Source organism: Eschrichtius robustus, chromosome 8 (assembly GCF_028021215.1).
Source record: "Eschrichtius robustus isolate mEscRob2 chromosome 8, mEscRob2.pri, whole genome shotgun sequence".
In the NCBI taxonomy this organism is placed as follows: Eukaryota; Metazoa; Chordata; class Mammalia; order Artiodactyla; family Eschrichtiidae; genus Eschrichtius; species Eschrichtius robustus.
This window is the reverse complement of record NC_090831.1, coordinates 73,963,438-73,982,678: the sequence shown is the minus strand read 5'-3', so window position 1 is coordinate 73,982,678 and position 19,241 is coordinate 73,963,438. Positions and strand designations below refer to the sequence as shown.

Sequence of the window (19,241 nt, the reverse complement as noted above, 5' to 3'; positions counted from 1 at the left end):
TTTGGTAATGGGGTTAAGGGGTATAAGTAACCAGGAACTAAAAATGCCATTTTTATATTTTCATTTTTTCTTTATAAAGGAACAGGATAAAAAAGTAGAAAGCTCAAATAAAGAAATACAGGAAAAGGAAGCAGTCATTGAAGAATTAAATACAAAAATAATAGAAGAAGAAAAAAAAACTCTTGAGCTACAGGATAAAGTCACAACTGCTGATAAATTACTGGAAGAATTACAAGAACAGTTTGTACAGAAGAACCAAGAGATAAAAAATATGAAATTAGAGCTGACTAATTCCAAGCAAAAGGAAAGACAGTGTTCTGAGGAAATAAAACAATTAATGGGGACAGTTGAAGAACTTCAGAAGAAAAATCATAAAGATAGTCAATTTGAAACTGATATTCTACAAAGAATGGAACAAGAAACACAAAGAAAGTTAGAACAACTCCGGGCAGAGCTGGATGAGATGTATGGGCAGCAGATAGTACAGATGAAACAAGAATTAATAAAACAACACATGTCACAGATAAATGAACTTAAAACACGACATAAGGGAGAAATGGAGAATGCTTTAAGATCATGTCCAAATATTACAGTTAATGAAGATCAAATAAATTTAATGAATATGGCAATAAATGAACTGAATATAAAATTGCAAGATACTAACTCTCAAAAGGAAAAACTGAAGGAAGAACTAGGAGTAATTTCAGGAGAAAAGTGTGTTCTACAGAGACAGCTTGAAGACCTTTTTGAAGAATTGAGCTTTTCAAGGGACCAAATTCAGAGGGCTAGACAGACTATAGCTGAACAAGAAAGTAAACTCAGTGAAGCTCACAAGTCCCTTAGTACAGTGAAAGATTTGAAAGCGGAGATTATTTCTGCATCTGAATCCAGGAAGGAACTAGAATTAAAACATGAAGCAGAAGTTACACATTATAAGATAAAGCTTGAAATGTTAGAAAGAGAAAAAAATGCTGTATTAGACAGAATGGCTGAATCACAAGAAGCTGAGCTAGAGAGGCTGAGGACACAGCTCCTGTTTAGTCATGAAGAAGAACTTTCCAAGCTGAAGGAAGATTTGGAAATTGAACATCGAATAAATATTGAAAAGCTTAAAGATAACTTGGGCATTCACTATAAACAGCAGATAGATGGCTTACAGAATGAAATGAGCCAGAAGATAGAAACCATGCAGTTTGAAAAAGACAATTTGATAACTAAGCAGAACCAGTTAATTTTGGAAATTTCAAAGCTGAAAGATTTACAGCAATCCCTTGTGAATTCAAAATCAGAAGAAATGACCCTTCAAATCAATGAACTTCGAAAAGAAATTGAAATACTCAGACAAGAAGAAAAGGAAAAGGGTACACTTGAACAAGAAGTTCAAGAATTACAACTTAAAACTGAATTATTGGAGAAACAAATGAAGGAAAAAGAGGATGACCTTCAAGAAAAATTTGCACAACTTGAAGCAGAGAATAGCATTCTTAAAGATGAAAAGAAGGCCCTTGAAGACATGTTGAAAATATATACTCCTGTTAACCAAGAAGAAAGATTAATTTTCATAGACTCCATTAAGTCCAAATCCAAAGACTGTAGCTGGCAAAAAGAAATAGAAATACTTACAGAGGAAAATGAGAACCTCAAAAAACAATGTATTCAGCTAACTGAAGAGATTGAAAAGCAAAGGAACACTTTTTCATTTGCTGAAAAAAATTTTGAAGTTAATTATCAAGAGTTACGGGAGGATTATGCTTGCCTTCTCAAGGTAAAAACCGATTTAGAAGACAGTAAAAATAAACAAGAAGTTGAATATAAAAGTAAGCTTAAAGCACTTAGTGAAGAGCTTCATCGTTTGCAAAGAATAAACCCAACTATAGTGAAAATAAAAAGTTCAGTCTTTGATGATGACAAAACTTTTACAGCAGAACCATTGGAAATTGGTGAGGTTGTTGAGAAAGATACAACAGAACTTATGGAAAAGCTTGAGGTAACCGAGCGAGAAAAATTAGAACTGTCAGAGAGACTGTCTGATCTTTCTGAACAATTAAAACAGAAACATAGCGAGATTAGTTTTCTAAGGGAAGAAGTTAAATCTTTAAAGCAAGAAAAAGAGCAAGTTTTATTGAGATGTAGAGAGCTAGAAATCATAATTAACCATAATAGGACAGAAGATGTAAATGTGTGTGCTGTCCATTTAAGCTCTTTAAAAGATGGAGTTTTGACAAGCAGGGATTCTGGAGGGTCTGTTCCTAAAATAAGTAAAGATTTTGGTGAAGAATCAAAAATAATGGAGTTAAATAAAATTCCTTTTGAAAATATGACTCTTGGAAAAGAAAACAAGCAAGAATGGTTTTTTGATCACTTGCCATCAGTGACAAATGAATCATCACTTGGGACAACTGAACCAGGTGAAAATGATAAACTTCAGCAGGAGCTCAGTGTACTTAAATCAGAACAGGTATGTTTACTTACATGTATATGCTACAGCGTACATTTCATACTAAAAGTTTTCATCTTCATAAAACATAAATTAACCTTACAAGAGAATGATAGTAAACCCTGTAATGTAATTCTCACTTAAGCCTATCATTTATCATTTCTTTTATCTTTTTTTTTTTTTTTTCATTTTGTCCCCCATTTCTTTTATCTTTTTATTCTTAAGCATTGTTGCCTTAAATGTTGTTGCTGCTCTTTTAGTTAATCTTTTAGTTAATCTGCTCAGGAAATAGAACATAGAACACATTTTCTTTGAAAAGGCAAGAGTTTAAATAACAAGAGTCTGAGCTTTAGAAAAGTTATTTTGTAATATTTTGTTGCAATCCCAAAGATTGGTTTCAGTCTCATTTTGTATTGGTGTTTTCAAGGTTCCACAACTGAAAATTAACTCTCAAACTTTTTAGTACTCCATATAGTTGTTCAGTAGTTATGAAACTATATTTCCCTGAGAAAAAAATCTTGGTTTAAATCCTAGCGTTTTCTCAGAGTCTTGTTTTCCCTCAAGGGGGTGGAAATGTATTAATTCTAAATACAGTTAAACAATGCATATAATGAGTAATACTAGGTCACTCCTGATGATTTATATTTGCTGGATTCTGAAAATAGAAATGACATGAAAATTCCACTGGACATCTTGTATAATGGTGCTAACTAGAGCTTTATGTGTTTCTTCATTTCTATAACAAGTATTTATTGAGTCTCTTGCCAGGTAGGAATAGTGGTGAACAAGAGAAAGAAGGTTCCTGCTCTCAAAGAGCATATATTCTAGTGAGGGAGGCAGGCAATAAATGAGGAAACAAGTAGAATAGTTAAGAAATAGTGATGTTTTATAAAGAAAATAAAACAGATAATGTGATAGAGAATGGTGGGTAGTGGTGGTCAGGAAAGGTGTCTAGGAGGAATTAACATCTGAGCTGCCACCTGAATGACAGCGAGGAGTCGGCCACATGGAAATTAGAGCAATTGTGATGACGGAGATGAGTTTGAGGAACAGAATAAAGACGTATTTAGTTGAGTTTGAGAGAAGGAGAGTGGAAGAAAAAGAGTTTGAAGAAGCAAAAGACCAGCTCTTGTAGAGCCTTACAGACTGCGTAAGAAGTTGAGATTTTATTCTGTATACAGTAGGAAGCCACTGGAAAGTTTTTTCTTTTTACTTCTAATAAATGTACTCACATTTATGATCTTATATCAGATGTAAGGATATTTTACATTTTAATAACCTAAATAGAGTTAAGATGTTCTAACTGCATCACTATTAATGCTTTGTTAAATATCTGAAATAGTTTTGAAAATCATAATTGGTTTTAATGTAATCACTCCTAAAAATGCCAGAGATCATTTAAATTTTTTTAAAAAGCATTACTGGGGGAGGACCTAAATTTGAAGCTGTCAAAATGGTCAAATTTTCTCAGTAAGAATTTTATTTTTTCTAACTAAAGACATTTTCAGTGACATTCAGATACCATCTCCTTGACATTAACTTCCATAAAGTAAACAGAGGCAAACCCATAAGCTGTCCCTGCCCCACTCATCACTACCAAGACAAACCCCCTTAGTGATGGGGAGAGGAGTGAGGTGTGTGTCTGTGGAAGGAAGCTCATGGAAGAAATTGAGCAACAACTTACATAATAACACCTAAGAGCAATCCAAATATGCTTAGAAATTATGCTGAAGCCACAAAAATACTTCTGCTCTTGGGACTAAACTAATTGGCTCATAAACATGAAAAGATACTTTCAACATTATAAATTGATATAACAATAAAATAACATTTTATACCTGTCAGATTGGCAAAATAAGTTTCACAATAAAAAGTGTGACGAGAATGTGGGGAAATGAGTATTCACCTACACTGTTAAATATCAGTGTAAATTGGTGCAATTATATTTTTAAAATGTGTTAAAATCTAATGCAGTTAATATACATCATCTGTGATGCAGCATTTACATTTCTCGGTGGCACTCAGTGTAGTCCCTGACCAGCAGCATCAGCATCACTTGAAAACAGGTTAAAATTCAAATTCTGGGGCCCACATGAGACCTCCTGAACTAGACGCTCTGGGAGGGGGGCCCAGCAATCTGTTTTAATAAGCACTCCAGGTGATTTTTTTTTTTTTTTTTAATTTATTTATTTTTTTTTACTCCAGGTGATTTTGATGTGTGCTAAAGTTTGAGAACCACTACACTAGAGAAACACTAGCATATATGTACAAGGGCATATGTATATGAATTTATTGTAGCGTTTTTTTAAATATCAAAAAAATTAGAAATAATCCAGTTGATCTCCAAAAAGGAAATGGACAAATTGTGCTATATTCATATATATAATACCACAGTTAAATTTATCTGTATCTCCACGGATAGATCTCAGAAGTATATTGAACGAGAAGAGTAATTTGCAAAATAAATACCATTTTGCACCATTTATGTAAATTCTTAAAAACATAAAATATAATGCATTGTTTATAGATGGATTGAGAAGTGAGAGTATAAGAAATGAACTGTACTTGCAGCAAATTTATGATCAAATTTATGATAATGGCCTCTGGGGAAGGAGGAATGAGAACATAGTAGATTAAATTTTATCTATGTTTTCTTTCTAAACCAAAAAAATATGTAGGGAGGAGAGAAATGAAAAAAAAAAGATAAAATAATTATATTTGTTAATTTGGGGGGTGTGTACATAGTGTTTATTACATTATTATTTGCATTTCTCTATACTTGTTTTAAAATGTTATTTTTGAACAAAAATGAAAGATCAGGCCATCCTAGCTATACCAAATATCAAAATTTACTCTGAAGTTGAAGTAATGAAAATATTGTGCTATTTTCCTTGAAAAAGATAGGTAGGTCAGTGCAACAGAATAAGTGAGAAAAAAATTAAATTAGACATCACTTCTCTTACATGAAATTTTAAACTATAATTTCATGTATTTCCTCCCTTGTAATCAGTATATGCAAAAAACAAGTTAAATTACTTGATTTGTCATTTAAAAATATTCTAACCTACACATTAATTTACTTTAAGAATGATTTAAGGCTACAGATGGAAGCTCAACGTATTTGCCTCTCCCTGGTTTATTCAACTCATGTGGATCAGGTTCGTGAATATATGAAAAAGGAAAAAGATAAAGCTCTTTGCAGTCTTAAGCAGGAGCTTATTTCTGCTCAAGAGGATAAGATCAAGGAACTTCAGAAAATACACCAGCTAGAGCTACAGAATATAAAAACACAAGAAACAGGTAAATGATTTCTAACAAAATTATAAGTATTATGAAACAAATAAGTATCACTTAGAGCCCACCACTCCATGATTCTGTTCTTGACTTAGACCCCATAGAGGAACATGACTGAGTATTCCAGTCCTGGACTCATTTGTTCATATAATCATAGGATACTTGTTTAAGTGCTTGAGAAATCTAAAAGTCACTGAGTTATTTTCCCCAAGAAGTCAACAATCCTGTGGGAAAGCAATATAAAATAAACTCTTAGAAAACAATAGGAAAATTTCTATACTAGAAGAATGAACAGAAAGAATGGAAGGAGAGAGGAGAAAAGTCTAGTACTTCCTGGAAGAGTGAGGCAGTAGGCAGGAGTAGGGAGGTTAGAATTTTAGCAAAAGCTCTTGAGTCTTAAATGTAGAGGCATGAGAGACTGCATCCATTTTGGAGAGTTGAGAGTTCAAGGTGTGTGAAAAAGTACTGAGGGATAAAGATGGAAAGATTGGCAGGAGCTTGATAAGAAAAGGCTTCATATACCCTAAGTGAAGCATGTTTAATCTTTATGCCAATGGTGATAAGACCTAATGCAGGATTTTCAATAGTGGGAGTAACATCGTAAGATTTTTATTTTAAGATGACAGCATTGGGGCAAATTGGGGGAGGTGATAAGTGATGGGAAGACCAGTTAAGCAACTTTGGCAGTAATTCTGTTAACATTAAGACGTTGAACTAAAATGTCACTGGGGATTGGAGAAGGAAGGAAAGTTTAAGAGTTAAAGAGGTAGGCTGTAGTCTGCAGTTAATATTAGCAGTAAAAGGGGAAGGAATTGAGAATGATCCCTAAGTTTCTAGCTTGAGTAGTTGGATTGAGGGTGACTCCAGTCATGAGGAGGATAAGGACCAGATTTGTGGAAAAAATAGTAAATTAAGCTTGGAACATTGAGTTAAAAATACCTGTTGACTTTGAAAAAGAGGTATCTAAGGGTCAGGACAGGAATAATAACGCAGATGTAGAGAATGGACTTGAGGACATGGGGAGGGGGAAGGGTAAGCTGGGATGAAGTGAGAGAGTGGCATGGACTAATATACACTACCAAATGTAAAACTGATAGCTAGTGGGAAGCAGCCGCATAGCACAGGGAGATCAGCTCGGTGCTTAGTGACCACCTAGAGGGGTGGGATAGGGAGGGTGGGAGGGAGATGCAAGAGGGAGGAGATATGGGGATATATGTATATGTATAGCTGACTCACTTTGTTATAAAGCAGAAACTAACATACCATTGTAAAGCAATTATGCTCCAATAAAGATATTTAAAAGGAAAAACCCACAAATAAATAAATAAATTTAAAAAAAAGAGATATCTAGTAGGCAGTTGAAAATAGAAAGCTGAAACCTAAGAGGGAGGTTTAGGCACAAGATAAAGATTTGTAAATCAAAAGATCATTTGATCCTGGTTTGTGACCACCTAGAGGGGTGGGATAGGGAGGGTGGGAGGGAGGGAGCTGCAAGAGGGAAGAGATAAGGGAACATATGTATATGTATAACTGATTCACTTTGTTATAAAGCAGAAACTAACACACCATTGTAAAGCAATTATACTCCAATAAAGATGTTAAAAAAAAAAGATCATTTGAGGCCAAGGACAAGAATGAGATGCCCTGGGAGACTGTAGAGTGAGCCAAAGACTAAGATGGTACTGTGTAAGCAGCAATATTTAAGGAACCTTAAGTGGAAGACTAGTTGCAGTTAACTTTTACCTTTAATACTTACTTAATTACTCAATTAAATTAGACTTCCTCTGTTCAAGGTATCTTTAGGCCCCCACTCTTGACAGATCTGCCTTTGTGAATGAGGTGGTTCGTAAGTTTGGAATTGTTTTGTTGAACAGAGTAGAATTTAAAGTGTGGCTTAAATAAGAATACCATAGTTTTTCACTTCAGCAGTTCTTTGTCAATTGAATAAGATTTTAAGCATATATTGTTTGTATTGGTATCCTCTTCAGATAGAATCTGTAGTGTTTCAGACTACAAGTTAATTAATGGGTCCATTAATGGGCGATGAAGTCAGTCCAGTGATAAAGTAGAACAGAACACATTGGCGTGCATAGCATGTAGAAAGAGTAAATATTGATTTGTGAAATTTTTGTTTCAGTTTTATATGGATGTATATATGTAATAGGTTATGCTGTATGATGTATTTCTTGTATTGGGTTGTAGTAAAAAAAATTGTTAAGTCACTTCTTTGTACCATTTTGTGGGATATAAATTGAAAATCCTACTAATTATCTTAGATGGTTAACATTGAGCAGCACAAAATAACATTGAAAGAAATAAAGAACTTAAAACTAATCTTATTGCCAGGAAGCTTTCAGTTGACATAGGTTTAATATGAAAATAGTTTCTAAGTATGTAAACTGAACATTTTAATGCGATATCTATTCTATTAGGTGATGAAGTGAAACCTTTACAAATGCTCATTGGAAAACTTCACAGAGCAGTGTCTGAAGAATGTTCTCATTTTACACAGGTAAGGTATTAGTTAAAAATACTTTTACCATAATTCAGAAAGATACATATGCCACGGTGTTCATTGCAGCACTATTTACAATATCCAGGACATGGAAGCAACCTAAATGTCCATCAACAGATGAATGGATAAAGAAGATATGGCACATATATACAGTGGAATATTACCCAGCCATAAAAAGGAACAAAATTGAGTTATTTGTAGTGAGGTGGATGGACCTAGAGTCTGTCATACAGAGTGAAGTAAGTCAGAAAGAGAAAAACAAATACCGTATGCTAATGCACATATATGGAATCTAAAAAAACAGTACTGATGAACTTAGTGGCAGGGCAGGAATAAAGACGCAGACGTAGAGAATGGACTTGAGGACACGGGGAAGGGGAAACTGGGACACAGTGAGAGAGTAACACTGACATATATACACTACAAATGTAAAATGGATGGGCTAGTGGGAAGCAGCCGCATAGCACAGGGAGATCAGCTCGGTGCTTTGTGACCACCTAGAGGGGTGGGATAGGGAGGGTGGGAGGGAGGCTCAAGAGGGAGGGGATATGGGGATATATGTATACGTTATAGCTGATTCACTTTGTTGTACAACAGAAACTAACACAACAGTGTGAAGCAATTATACTCCAATAAAGATTTTTTTTTTAGAAAGTACTTTTAGACAAGAAATGCTAAATTTTAAGTTACTACAAATCTGATAGGCAGAATCATCTGAGTTCGTTTTCCCTACTGTCTTATCTTGGAACGGTATTTAGAAAATATTGCTGAGTTTTTAAGTTTAAAATGAGCATTCAAATGTTTTCCTGATAATCAGTTTGAAACAAAAGAAATTTAGATGAATTATCTCAGCAGTAGAATACACAAAAGGTATGCCTAATTAAAAAAACAGACCAATAGAGCCTTAAGCAGGTCTATCTCCTACCCCTGCCCACTTTGGTGGTTGAGTGATTTGATGACTTACCTGGGGATCTTGGCACAAGACTAGTGAGATAAGACTTCACACTGTAGATTGCCAATTATAATTATGCCAAGTATAATTATATTTGTGAAGATCGGGTGAAATAGGAGCGCTTCTACACTGCTGGTGGGAGTGTACTACCTTGAGAAGCAGATTGGCAAGGTATATTGTTGAAGATACGTACATGACACAGCCCAGGCATTTACTTCTACTTAGGCTCACATTTGTGCACAACCAGATAAGTTCATTGCAAGAATGTCTATGTTAAGTCAAAAATTAGAAACAACTCATTTTTATCTACAGGCAAATGAATAAACAAATTGTGTTATATCTGTACAATGGAACACCATATTGCAGTGTTTGCTAGGTGTACTAATATCAGCAAATCTCAAAAGAAAAAAGTATAAAAACATGCATGTTAGAGTAATCACCTCTGGGCAGAGAGACAGGTGAATGAAATACGTAAGCAGTACTTAATTCAGAAATCTTCAAATCTGTATGTAATGTTCAATTTCTTTTTAAAAATATGGATATAATATGACAAAATATTAGTATTTGTTACAGCTAAGTAATAGATGAACTATTTTTTCTGCATATTTGAAATAGTTCAAAATTTAAAATACATGCCTAGGCTTGTCACAGATCTCCATCCCAGCCTGTGTATTTGTAAATCGAAGAGGGAGGAGGATGGTATTAGTTGGGAAGGTAAAGCTGCCTTACTGATTCTGATTACCTACAGAATAGTTCAAAAACAGTATTCAAAAAAGCAAAAGAAAGTCAGAAATACCACATTCATTCAGCCTCCACTTCTGCCGAAGGGTTCAGGCATTGTCCTTTCATATCCATTGTTGATAGTCTGTAAATATGGAAAGAGGGCCCAAGTCACAGTAGTTTATTTTTAAGCTGACTTTATATTTTCTTTTCTTCCATTGATGTTTTTACTTGACCCCTAATCTGAAGTTGAAATATGAATCAACTTGTAATGGAGGGGTCCCCTGGAGTTCATCGTGAAACCTGGTTTTGTCACTAATCATTGATGTTACTATGGACTAGTTACTTCATCTTTCTGGGTCTGTTGCCTCACCTGTAAATTGGGTGATCCTTCAGGTTTCTACCAACCTGAATCAATTTATCAATTTATGATAAAATTCTACCTTAGGGACTGTGTTGAAAATTTAATAAAGTCAATTATTAATAGATAGTGTAGTTTAACTTTTAGGCAAATCTCAAGAAATAGCAACAATAAACAAATTGGTTAAGTCTAGAAGTTGTCGATTGTTATTTCCAGTTGCATGAGGGGCAAAGGTGAAACTTATTTAGAGGGCTTATCAAATGATTATGCGGCATATGTTATTTGTAAGTGATGATAGAATTGTCTGTTGCTCAGGAGAAAAACCAGAATGATGTGTCAAATGTTTTTTATTTTTTTCTGTGTATAAACCACAGAATAGTATTCTCTTATGTTAAAGTCTATGAATGTGTTCTCCTACTTCATATATTATAATTTCTATAGAATTTATAGACTACTTTTTGAACTTCTGTCCTCATCTTTTGGTGTTTTTTCAAGGGTAGTTGACCTTACAGAGATAACATCAGAATAGGATCCAAGCCAAAAAGTGGTAGATTAAAGTATAAGATATATTCATTATTAAGAAGAAGCAAAAAGTTATAATTTGATAGATATATTTGATATATATTATAGATAATGAAGACTATCAATGTTTTCCTGGTGTAAGAAGAATTTCACATTCTATATGTGGAGAGAGATTTAGACTTGGTTATTTCTTTTGCAGATTGATTTGATATACGGAAGAGTGTTTTCTTACTGATTTTTCTGTGCCATTTTGACTGTCTTTTGCATATAGAAAAATAGTGTTTAATGATCTTTAGTGGCAGAAATCAAAATTTTAATTCCATAAAATACCTAATTTTGTTGTCAACAGACTTTTTGCAGTGTCCTTGGTGAACATTATACTCCTGCTTTAAAATGTGAAGTAAATGTAGAAGAGAAAGAGAAGGAGACTTCCTGTGTTCACACTTCTGAAAATCAAGAACTAGAATTGCAAGATTATAAATATGAAGTTCAAGGTAATAAAGGCTTTACCACATTATTGAACAGAGCAATTTTCTTAAATGAATTGATTAACTTTCTCTGTTAATTCATGATTTTATCACTTAGCCAATTTGAGTTATCTTAACATCTTGTTTTTTCAGGTTCATGAAATCTTAAATCTTTAATGTACATTTTTAGTTTTACAATGCAGTAATTGTGATATAAAGAGAACCAAAGCTGTCTACAAGTTTCCTTGTCTCTTTATCCTCTGTTCCTCTACTTCTATCTTTTCCTCACTATAATTCTTAATTTTATACCATAGATCCAAACCTTTAAAAGTTGTATTTTATTGAATAAGTTTATGTCGGGGTTTTATTTTTTTAAAAAAGAATAAGGCATTCAGTTATCTTTCTTAATAGGAATCCTATATTAGTTCATTTTTACAAATTATAACCTCAATTAATGTTTTTGATATTCCTTCACAGATAAAATGTTTCCTACCCCGTCCGTTTGTATGAAGAATGAACAAATATGTACAAATTAATGAATGCCAAAAGAAATTAATGTATTTTAATATGAAATTGTCAGGTTAATCTTTGTAGCAGGTGTTCCACATTAATGAGGTTTTAATTGTTGGTCACTAAATATATGAATTTTACTTCTAGCAGGCAATTTTCTAAAGTTATGAATAGACGAATAATACTTATTGAAAGAAGCAGACTTTTATTGTGGAGTGAAATTATTATAATTGTTTATCATTTAGATTTTCAAGAAAATGTGCAGACTCTTCTCAACAAAGTAACAGAAGAATACAACAAACTCTTGGTACTTCAGTCACGATTAAGTGAGGTCTGTAAAATGGAAAATGTATTACGATGTTTGCATTTATTGTATTACCTGCTATTTTGTAAGCTATTTCATCAACCAAGAATTTCTAAAATAAGTGAACATGAAAAGAAAATTAGGGAAAAGTGACATATATTTATAGTATCAGTGAGCTGAAGGAATTTCTGCAATTTGAATACTCTTTACCCCTTTAGAGAGTTTTTGAAGTCATGATAAAGTTAAAATGTATATAAAATGTCAAATTGTAAACTTTGTGAAACGGTTGCATTTAATTTTACATATAACATTTTTTAAAGCAGTGAGTCTGTTTTAGAGAAAAATGTGATTTGTTGTTTAGAATATAGCTAGTTTCACATGGTGTGTTATATAAAATTTCTTTCAAGCAGTTGTTTTAGAAATGTGCACATAGAAAACTAGGTAAGAGAGTATAGATGGCATCACATAATTTATTAACTATATCAGAAAAATAACATATATTAGTTCTTCCTCTTTCTCTTCCCCTCCTTCTTTTTCCCATTCTATTTTACCCCCTTTCTCCTTTCCCTCTCTCTTCCTCTTTCTGTGCAATTAAAGCACAACCTTATCCAGCCTTTCCTAAAATCTATAAACCTATCCCAGTATCTTACAGATTACTATGTAGGAGGACAGGTGGATGGTGGATAGATTCAAAGCCCTTCTTTAATTCCACATTTCTCTACAATTACTAGTTTTCTTTCTCCTCCCATTCATAGCTAGATATTGAACCCTATTCAGAATCATCATACCGTTTTCTTACCAGTACCCTTAGTAGTCTAGATTTGTTTTTCTGCTGCCCTTATCCTGTCTCTGAGAACCCTTATTCTTCACTCATATTTGGGTTTCTGAGGGCTGCTAAGAAAATTAAATGGTGATGTGGTTTGGTGACACTGCATAATCATGGTCTCTGACTGCAGCTGGACCCTCAGGATCACTTGACAATTGTTTTATGTTGTCATTTATTCTCTCATAGTCCCCTCAGTGGATGCTACCTAATGTTACAACTTCCCTCGAGTCATACATTCCATTTCTACTCCCCTTTTTTCTTTGCAGATGGCCTTATTTCTCATTTATCTGTGAGTATGGGAGCTGTCAGTTATAAATTATAAATTATCTCATCTTGCTACCTCTAGACCATATGTATTTCTTTAAATCTGAAAATACTCTGTTTTCCTTCTGTCTCAGAAGAAGTTATCCCTTTTCATAACCAAGGTTATTTTATTTCCTGTCCTTTTGTTAACATCACCTTCTATCTCCTCTAAGATTGATAACCTGTTTCTTCCCTCCCTTCTGTGCTTTCAGCTTCTTTGTCTGTTTTTCTTATTTCTGTCTTTCTTGCCCCTTGCATATTCCTCTTGTCTCCACTATTTTGAACATAACCAGTCTTCCTTGAATCCAATATCTCCCTTTGTGGTTTTCTTTCAACTTCATTGTCATATTCTTTGAAGGAAAGAATAGGCTGTAGTCATAGTTTCCCATCTCTTCCTGTCTTGCTCTCTCTTCTACCCACTGTAAACAAGCTCCAAACTTATACTTCACTAAACTTTCTTTGGTGAAAGTTACCAGTGAATTCTTAATTATCAGATTTTCTTTCTGCTTTCTTACCTTGCATCCTTGTATTCTTCCGTTCTTTTAAAAATATGTTGCTTTTCCTTATGGCAGTACATAGTTGAAACTATTAAATAGCGTAGGAGGGCTTACAGTAAACAAGTTACTACAGTGATGTTTGTCATTTTGCCTCTTTCCTTTCAGGACAGTGAGTGGGGAACAGTTTCCTTTGGTGAGACACAAACCTCCCTTCCCCAGTGCCAGAATGTGGGAGGCCACTCTGGAACACAAACACCCACACTTGCTTCCTTAGTTCTCCCCAGACACTTCTTTCAGTTTGTTTTGAGAAAAACTTTTACCTGCCACCAGGCTTCTTCCTGACTGAATCAGCAGAAAGGGCTGTACTGTGATTAGTTAAAGGTCAATGTATATGTTTTCTGATCTCTACCTGTCATTGATTTCTCTCTGAGCCTGGGGCCTTTCTAGGGTTCTACTAGGTGAGCTAACTGTCTCCTATAACTGTGGCTCCCTTCACGTGTGCTTTAGGCTGCTGCTTCCTCCACCCTGCTTAATCAATATTCTGCCACCCCTTTTCTCTTGAAATCTTTCTTAGTCTCTTTTATTTTTTGGTTTATTATGGATTTATACCTTTTAAAGATTCATCATGATTTTGAGTCATGGGGAGGGAGGAGAGATATATGTCAGAGATCATGAACATAAATGCCTACGTGAGCTTAGCTCATAAAGTAAATGAAGAAGGCCAAGTGAAAGCTGGAAAAGTGAAACCTGGAGAAAACATACCTCATCTAAAGGAGGCAGAGACTGCTCAGCTTCACATGTTGTTGTCATGTAGGAACGGGTCCCAGTGTTGTTTATTCCTTCAGTTTATCAATTTTATGTGAGGTCTTTTGCTTTTTTAAGTGTCGGGAAGTACTAAAAATAAAAAGGTTTTTTTTTTTTTTTCCTAATTGGGAAACAATTAGGAAGGAAAAAAAAACAAGAAAAACTGTTTGGTACCCAAAAGAATACTTCTGTAGCCTAGAATTAAAGTCAAACTTCTACTTTGCAACTAGGTATAAACACATGCTCAGTGTATCTTGAACTAGTTTTCTTTTTAATTCTGTTATTTTTTTATTTTGTAGTATTAGCTACTTTCTTAGGATATTTTCTTCTCTTAGCTTCTGTGACTTCAATTCTGTGGCTTTTTAAGCTTTCTTATGGGTTTTGCCCACCCATTTATAGTCACCAAGAATCTGTGCTTGATCTGCTAATTATGCTGTATGCTGCCTTCATTCACTTCCATGGCTTCCAGATCTCTGTGTCTAGTCAGTTCTTACTCCTGAGCTGCAGAGTCGTATATCTAATTGGATATCTCTACTCGAGTATCCTTTATGTATGTCTCAATTAACATTGAAATTGAATTTATTAATTTCTTCCCCTTAAACCAGCTTCTTTCCCTTCTCAGTTTTGAAAAGTGACATTCAACCAGAAACTTGAGGATCATATCATCCTAGACAATTCTCTCCCCTAACCCCTGATCTCACGTCATACTGAAATATACTCTGAAGGGAGTACAAAAGAAATGAAAGATGTATACCTTGTTCTCATTCACTTATTCAGCCAGTAATTTTTATTTGCTAATTATATGCTAGGTTGTACTGTGTACTGGGAATAAAGCAGTATACAGTGTAAATAGTCACTAGACGGAAGGAATTTATAAATTGATGGACTTCATAGGCTAATTCAAGAAATATGATGTGTGTATATGTATACGTATGTATATAAAGTAGTTATCCAAGGCAACATTTAATTAGTGTTCAAAAGCGAAGTACTTTTGGGACTTCCCTGACAGTCCAGTGGTTAAGACTCCATGCTTCCACTGTAAGGGGCATGGGTTCGATCCCTGGTTGTGGAACTCCAATCTACGTGCTGCAAGGTGCAGCCAAAAAAATAAAAAATAAAATAAAAGCCAAGTACTTTTGGAATTAAGCAAATATGTAGATGAGTATGGGTGCAAATAATTAAGGAAGAATTCTTGGAGGAAGTGGGACTTGAATTGGACCATGAAAGATGTGTAGGTTTAGGTAAGGAAGGGGAAGGGGAATAGCATTCCAGGTGGAAGAGGTGATATGATAAAAGTCTTGGAGGTGTAAGTGCGATATATTAGGGACATATTGCTCGGAGAGTAAAGGACTTTAAGATTAGAGAGGTTAGACTGTACCAAACTTTGAATGCTTGGTGACACTTTTGTGGACATTAAAAAGCTGTTGGAGATTTGTGATCATGGTCTAGACATCATGAAGTTGAACTTTTGGGGAGATTAATCTGGTGGCAGTGGGAGGTCAGAAATAAGAAGGGACGATTCATAAGATATTTTAAGGAAGGACCTAAAGAATTTGGTAGTCAGTTGATGTGGAAGTAAAAGGAGAGGAACAAGACCAAGACAACTCATTATTTTTTTCATTCCCTGTATCAGTGAAACTTACACCTTACGTGTCTGTATAATAAGGCAGAGTATGGGTGTGCTGAGGGTCCCTAAGACCACTCCTCAGTTCAGTGGTTCACCAGAAGAACTCACAGGATTCAACATAATAGTTGTACTCAAGGCTAAGATTTATTACAGCAAAAGGATACAGAGCAAAATCAGCCCCATAAAGGTTTGAAAAGGAGCATGGGGCAAAGTCTGGAGGAAATAGGCACAAACTTCTAAAATTCTCTCCTAGTGGAGTCACAGGAAGACACACTTCATTCCTCTAGCAGTTGTGACGATACGTGCTAAGTTTTGACTACTAAGGAAGCTCACCTAAGCCTAGGAAACCGTAGTTTTTTTTAATCAGGTGTCAGTCAGATAGGCATCCTCTGCCAGAACATACCAAATTCAGACTTCCAGAAAGAAAGCATGTGTTCAGCATAAACCATATTGCTTGTACAGTCCAGGCATGAGACTCTCTTACAATTTAGGGAAACTTTTATATTAGTGTAGAGAACCGTTTACCAGCTAAGTTTCCAGATGCCAGCCAAGGGCCAGACTTGTAAGCAGGCCTTTTTAAAGAGATAGAAATCTCACAACTTCTGTGTTAACTCTTTTCTGCACAATAGATAAAAAAGTGAATTTCACATTTTATCCCAGCAAGTTGGCTACAGCTGTAGAGGCATCCCAGAGGTTGGTTGGGATGAGTCAGTTGGCAGTACATCACTGCTTAACCTGTTAGCCTCATCTACTAATCCTCTTCCTCATTTTAGCCATATTGAAATACTTAGAGTTTCCAAAATGCACCCATATCTTTCAGACCCCTGGGGCTTTTTTGCATGCTGTTCTTTCTGTCTAACACTGCCCTTCCCCCTCCGATTTGCTTAGTGTATTCCTACTTATAATTCCAGTTGGTTCAAATGTTATTTCTTCTGTGTCACTTTTTTTTTCTTTAAACATCTTTATTGGAGTATAATTGCTTTACAATGGTGTGTTAATTTCTGCTTTATAACAAAGTGAATCAGCTATACATATGCATATATCCCCATATCTCCTCCCTCTTGCATCTCCCTCCCACCCTCCCTATCCCACCCCTCTAGGTGGTCACAAAGCACCGAGCTGATCTCCCTGTGCTGAGGGTGCTTCCCACTAGGTAGTACGTTTGGTAGTGTATATATGTCCATGCCACTCTCTCACTTCGTCCCAGATTACCCTTTGTGTCATCTTCTTTACCTATCCTCCTAGACTAGAAATTTCTTCCTCCATTCTCTTAATATCTGTACTTTTAATTTTTTTGCACTTACCTTTCTCCATTATTTTAAATACTGATTACCTTCCTTTCTTTCCTGTTCCATAGCTCCTTGTACAAAGGTTCATTTGTATTACATTACTTTTCATGTTATTATAATTGTTTACTCTTCTGCCTCTTCCACTAGACTAAACCCCACTAAACCCTTCAGAATCAGGAAGTCTTCTCTTTATTTTCATTTCCTCTTCTTAGCACAGTGCTTTGTTTAGCACACGGTAAAGGCTTACTGTATGTTTGCTGAATGAATTAAGTGACAATATAGAAAGGTTGAGCTGTAAACTGAAGTATTTACCTGATGGGCTTTATTTTTTCTAGGAAGTAGGAGGCAAGATCCTTGGTTGAAATGTACACAGCGGGTAGGAGTGGGGTAGAGGACATGATAAGAGTAGTACCAACTGAAATAGCCTTCATGGGAAATAGCTTTTATCCTGTTGCTCACCTCCTTCTACAGTATCCTTTGTTCATCTAGTGTAGCAAGTCCAAACTCATCCCTTGCTTTTACGATGCTCTTTATACCTGTCTTATTTATCTAGTGCAATTTCCCCCGTCCCTCAAGATCATTGTCTTCACTACTTATAGCAGGTCATTCTTTCACAAATGCTCTTATTCTTTCTTCCATGTAAACTTTCCTAATCATTGCCCGAAATGATGGAGGCCCAAATCAAATTTGACTTCCTCCATAATTACTTAGACCCACATCAGTCTTTCTTCTGTTATTGCCCTTTAGTCAAACATTATAATTTAATGCTTCTCTAATTGTTTGATTTTACTTCCCCAATTAGTTGATGAATTCTGTGAGGGCAGATATACCTTTTTTTTTTTTTTTTTTTTTACTCTTTTTATATTCTTACTCTCCCTTGTCACAATACTGGCCACATAGTAGACTGATTATTAAATATTTGAGGAATGACTAAATTAATACACACACATCTGACATATTGCTGCCTAGTTTTAATAGTTAAGGAAATAAGCTGAGGTTTATCTGGTTTTGCTCTTTTCCTTCCTTTTGTATAAAGAACAGCATACATTTGTCAGCTACCTGGTTGTATGTAGGTTATATCCAGAGATTAATAGCAGGTATGTTATTAAGTATTGATAATATAAAATTTACTGTGTATGAGTTGAAATTTCAGAGATCAAGTCATACTTTAAATGTTATTATGAACTTTATACCAAAATTCTGTGCAGCTTCTATTTTTATAGTAAAATGAAATTCCTTCTGGTTATGAAAGAACATTATGTTTACTAATATAATATCAGTGCTGTGAAGGGAATGGGATGTGAGTCACTGTGTCAAAAGAGAGCGTGGAATAACTTGGAAGGGAAAGTATTTGTATTAGAATGTCACAATTTTAGGTGATTTTGGAAAAAACATTTTAAAGGTAAAGTTGCTTTTATATAGTTTTCACAATCCTGGGTCATATATTTATGTCACTGCTTTTCTTCTGTTATTTTCAATAGATTCAAGGACAGCAGACAGGTGATGTGAAACTTGAATTTGCAGAAGAAAACCTACCAAAAGAGGAAACAGACTTTTTATCAACCCATCCTCAGATGACAAATTTTCAAGACACTGGTAAATTTTGATTATATACCATAGTGTGGTGTTTTTATACCAAATGCTCAGTAATTTGATTTTTTACTTTAAAATTTGAGACAACTTAGTGCGTTGTGCATTTCACTGTAACCCTCTTTGGTCTCAGTTTTCTCATCCTTAAAATGAAAGATTTAGACTACTCATGTCTTCCCACTTCTTACATTCTCTGGTTATAAATTATCTTCAATTTAAAGAC

At 34.7% G+C, this 19,241-nt stretch overlaps 1 protein-coding gene across 7 annotated transcripts in view; it reads left to right on the top strand.

Moving 5' to 3' along the window:
• Positions 1–19,241, top strand: part of AKAP9 (A-kinase anchoring protein 9) — a 148,999-nt gene that overhangs the window by 42,433 nt on the left and 87,325 nt on the right. For all 7 annotated transcript variants that reach the window (XM_068550692.1, XM_068550691.1, XM_068550693.1 and 4 more), the window contains 6 exons: positions 80–2,458; positions 5,524–5,737; positions 8,164–8,243; positions 11,151–11,295; positions 12,024–12,109; positions 18,910–19,024. In XM_068550692.1, coding sequence (XP_068406793.1) covers positions 80–2,458; positions 5,524–5,737; positions 8,164–8,243; positions 11,151–11,295; positions 12,024–12,109; positions 18,910–19,024 — 3,019 coding nt within the window. The remainder of the gene's footprint in view (positions 1–79; positions 2,459–5,523; positions 5,738–8,163; positions 8,244–11,150; positions 11,296–12,023; positions 12,110–18,909; positions 19,025–19,241) is intronic.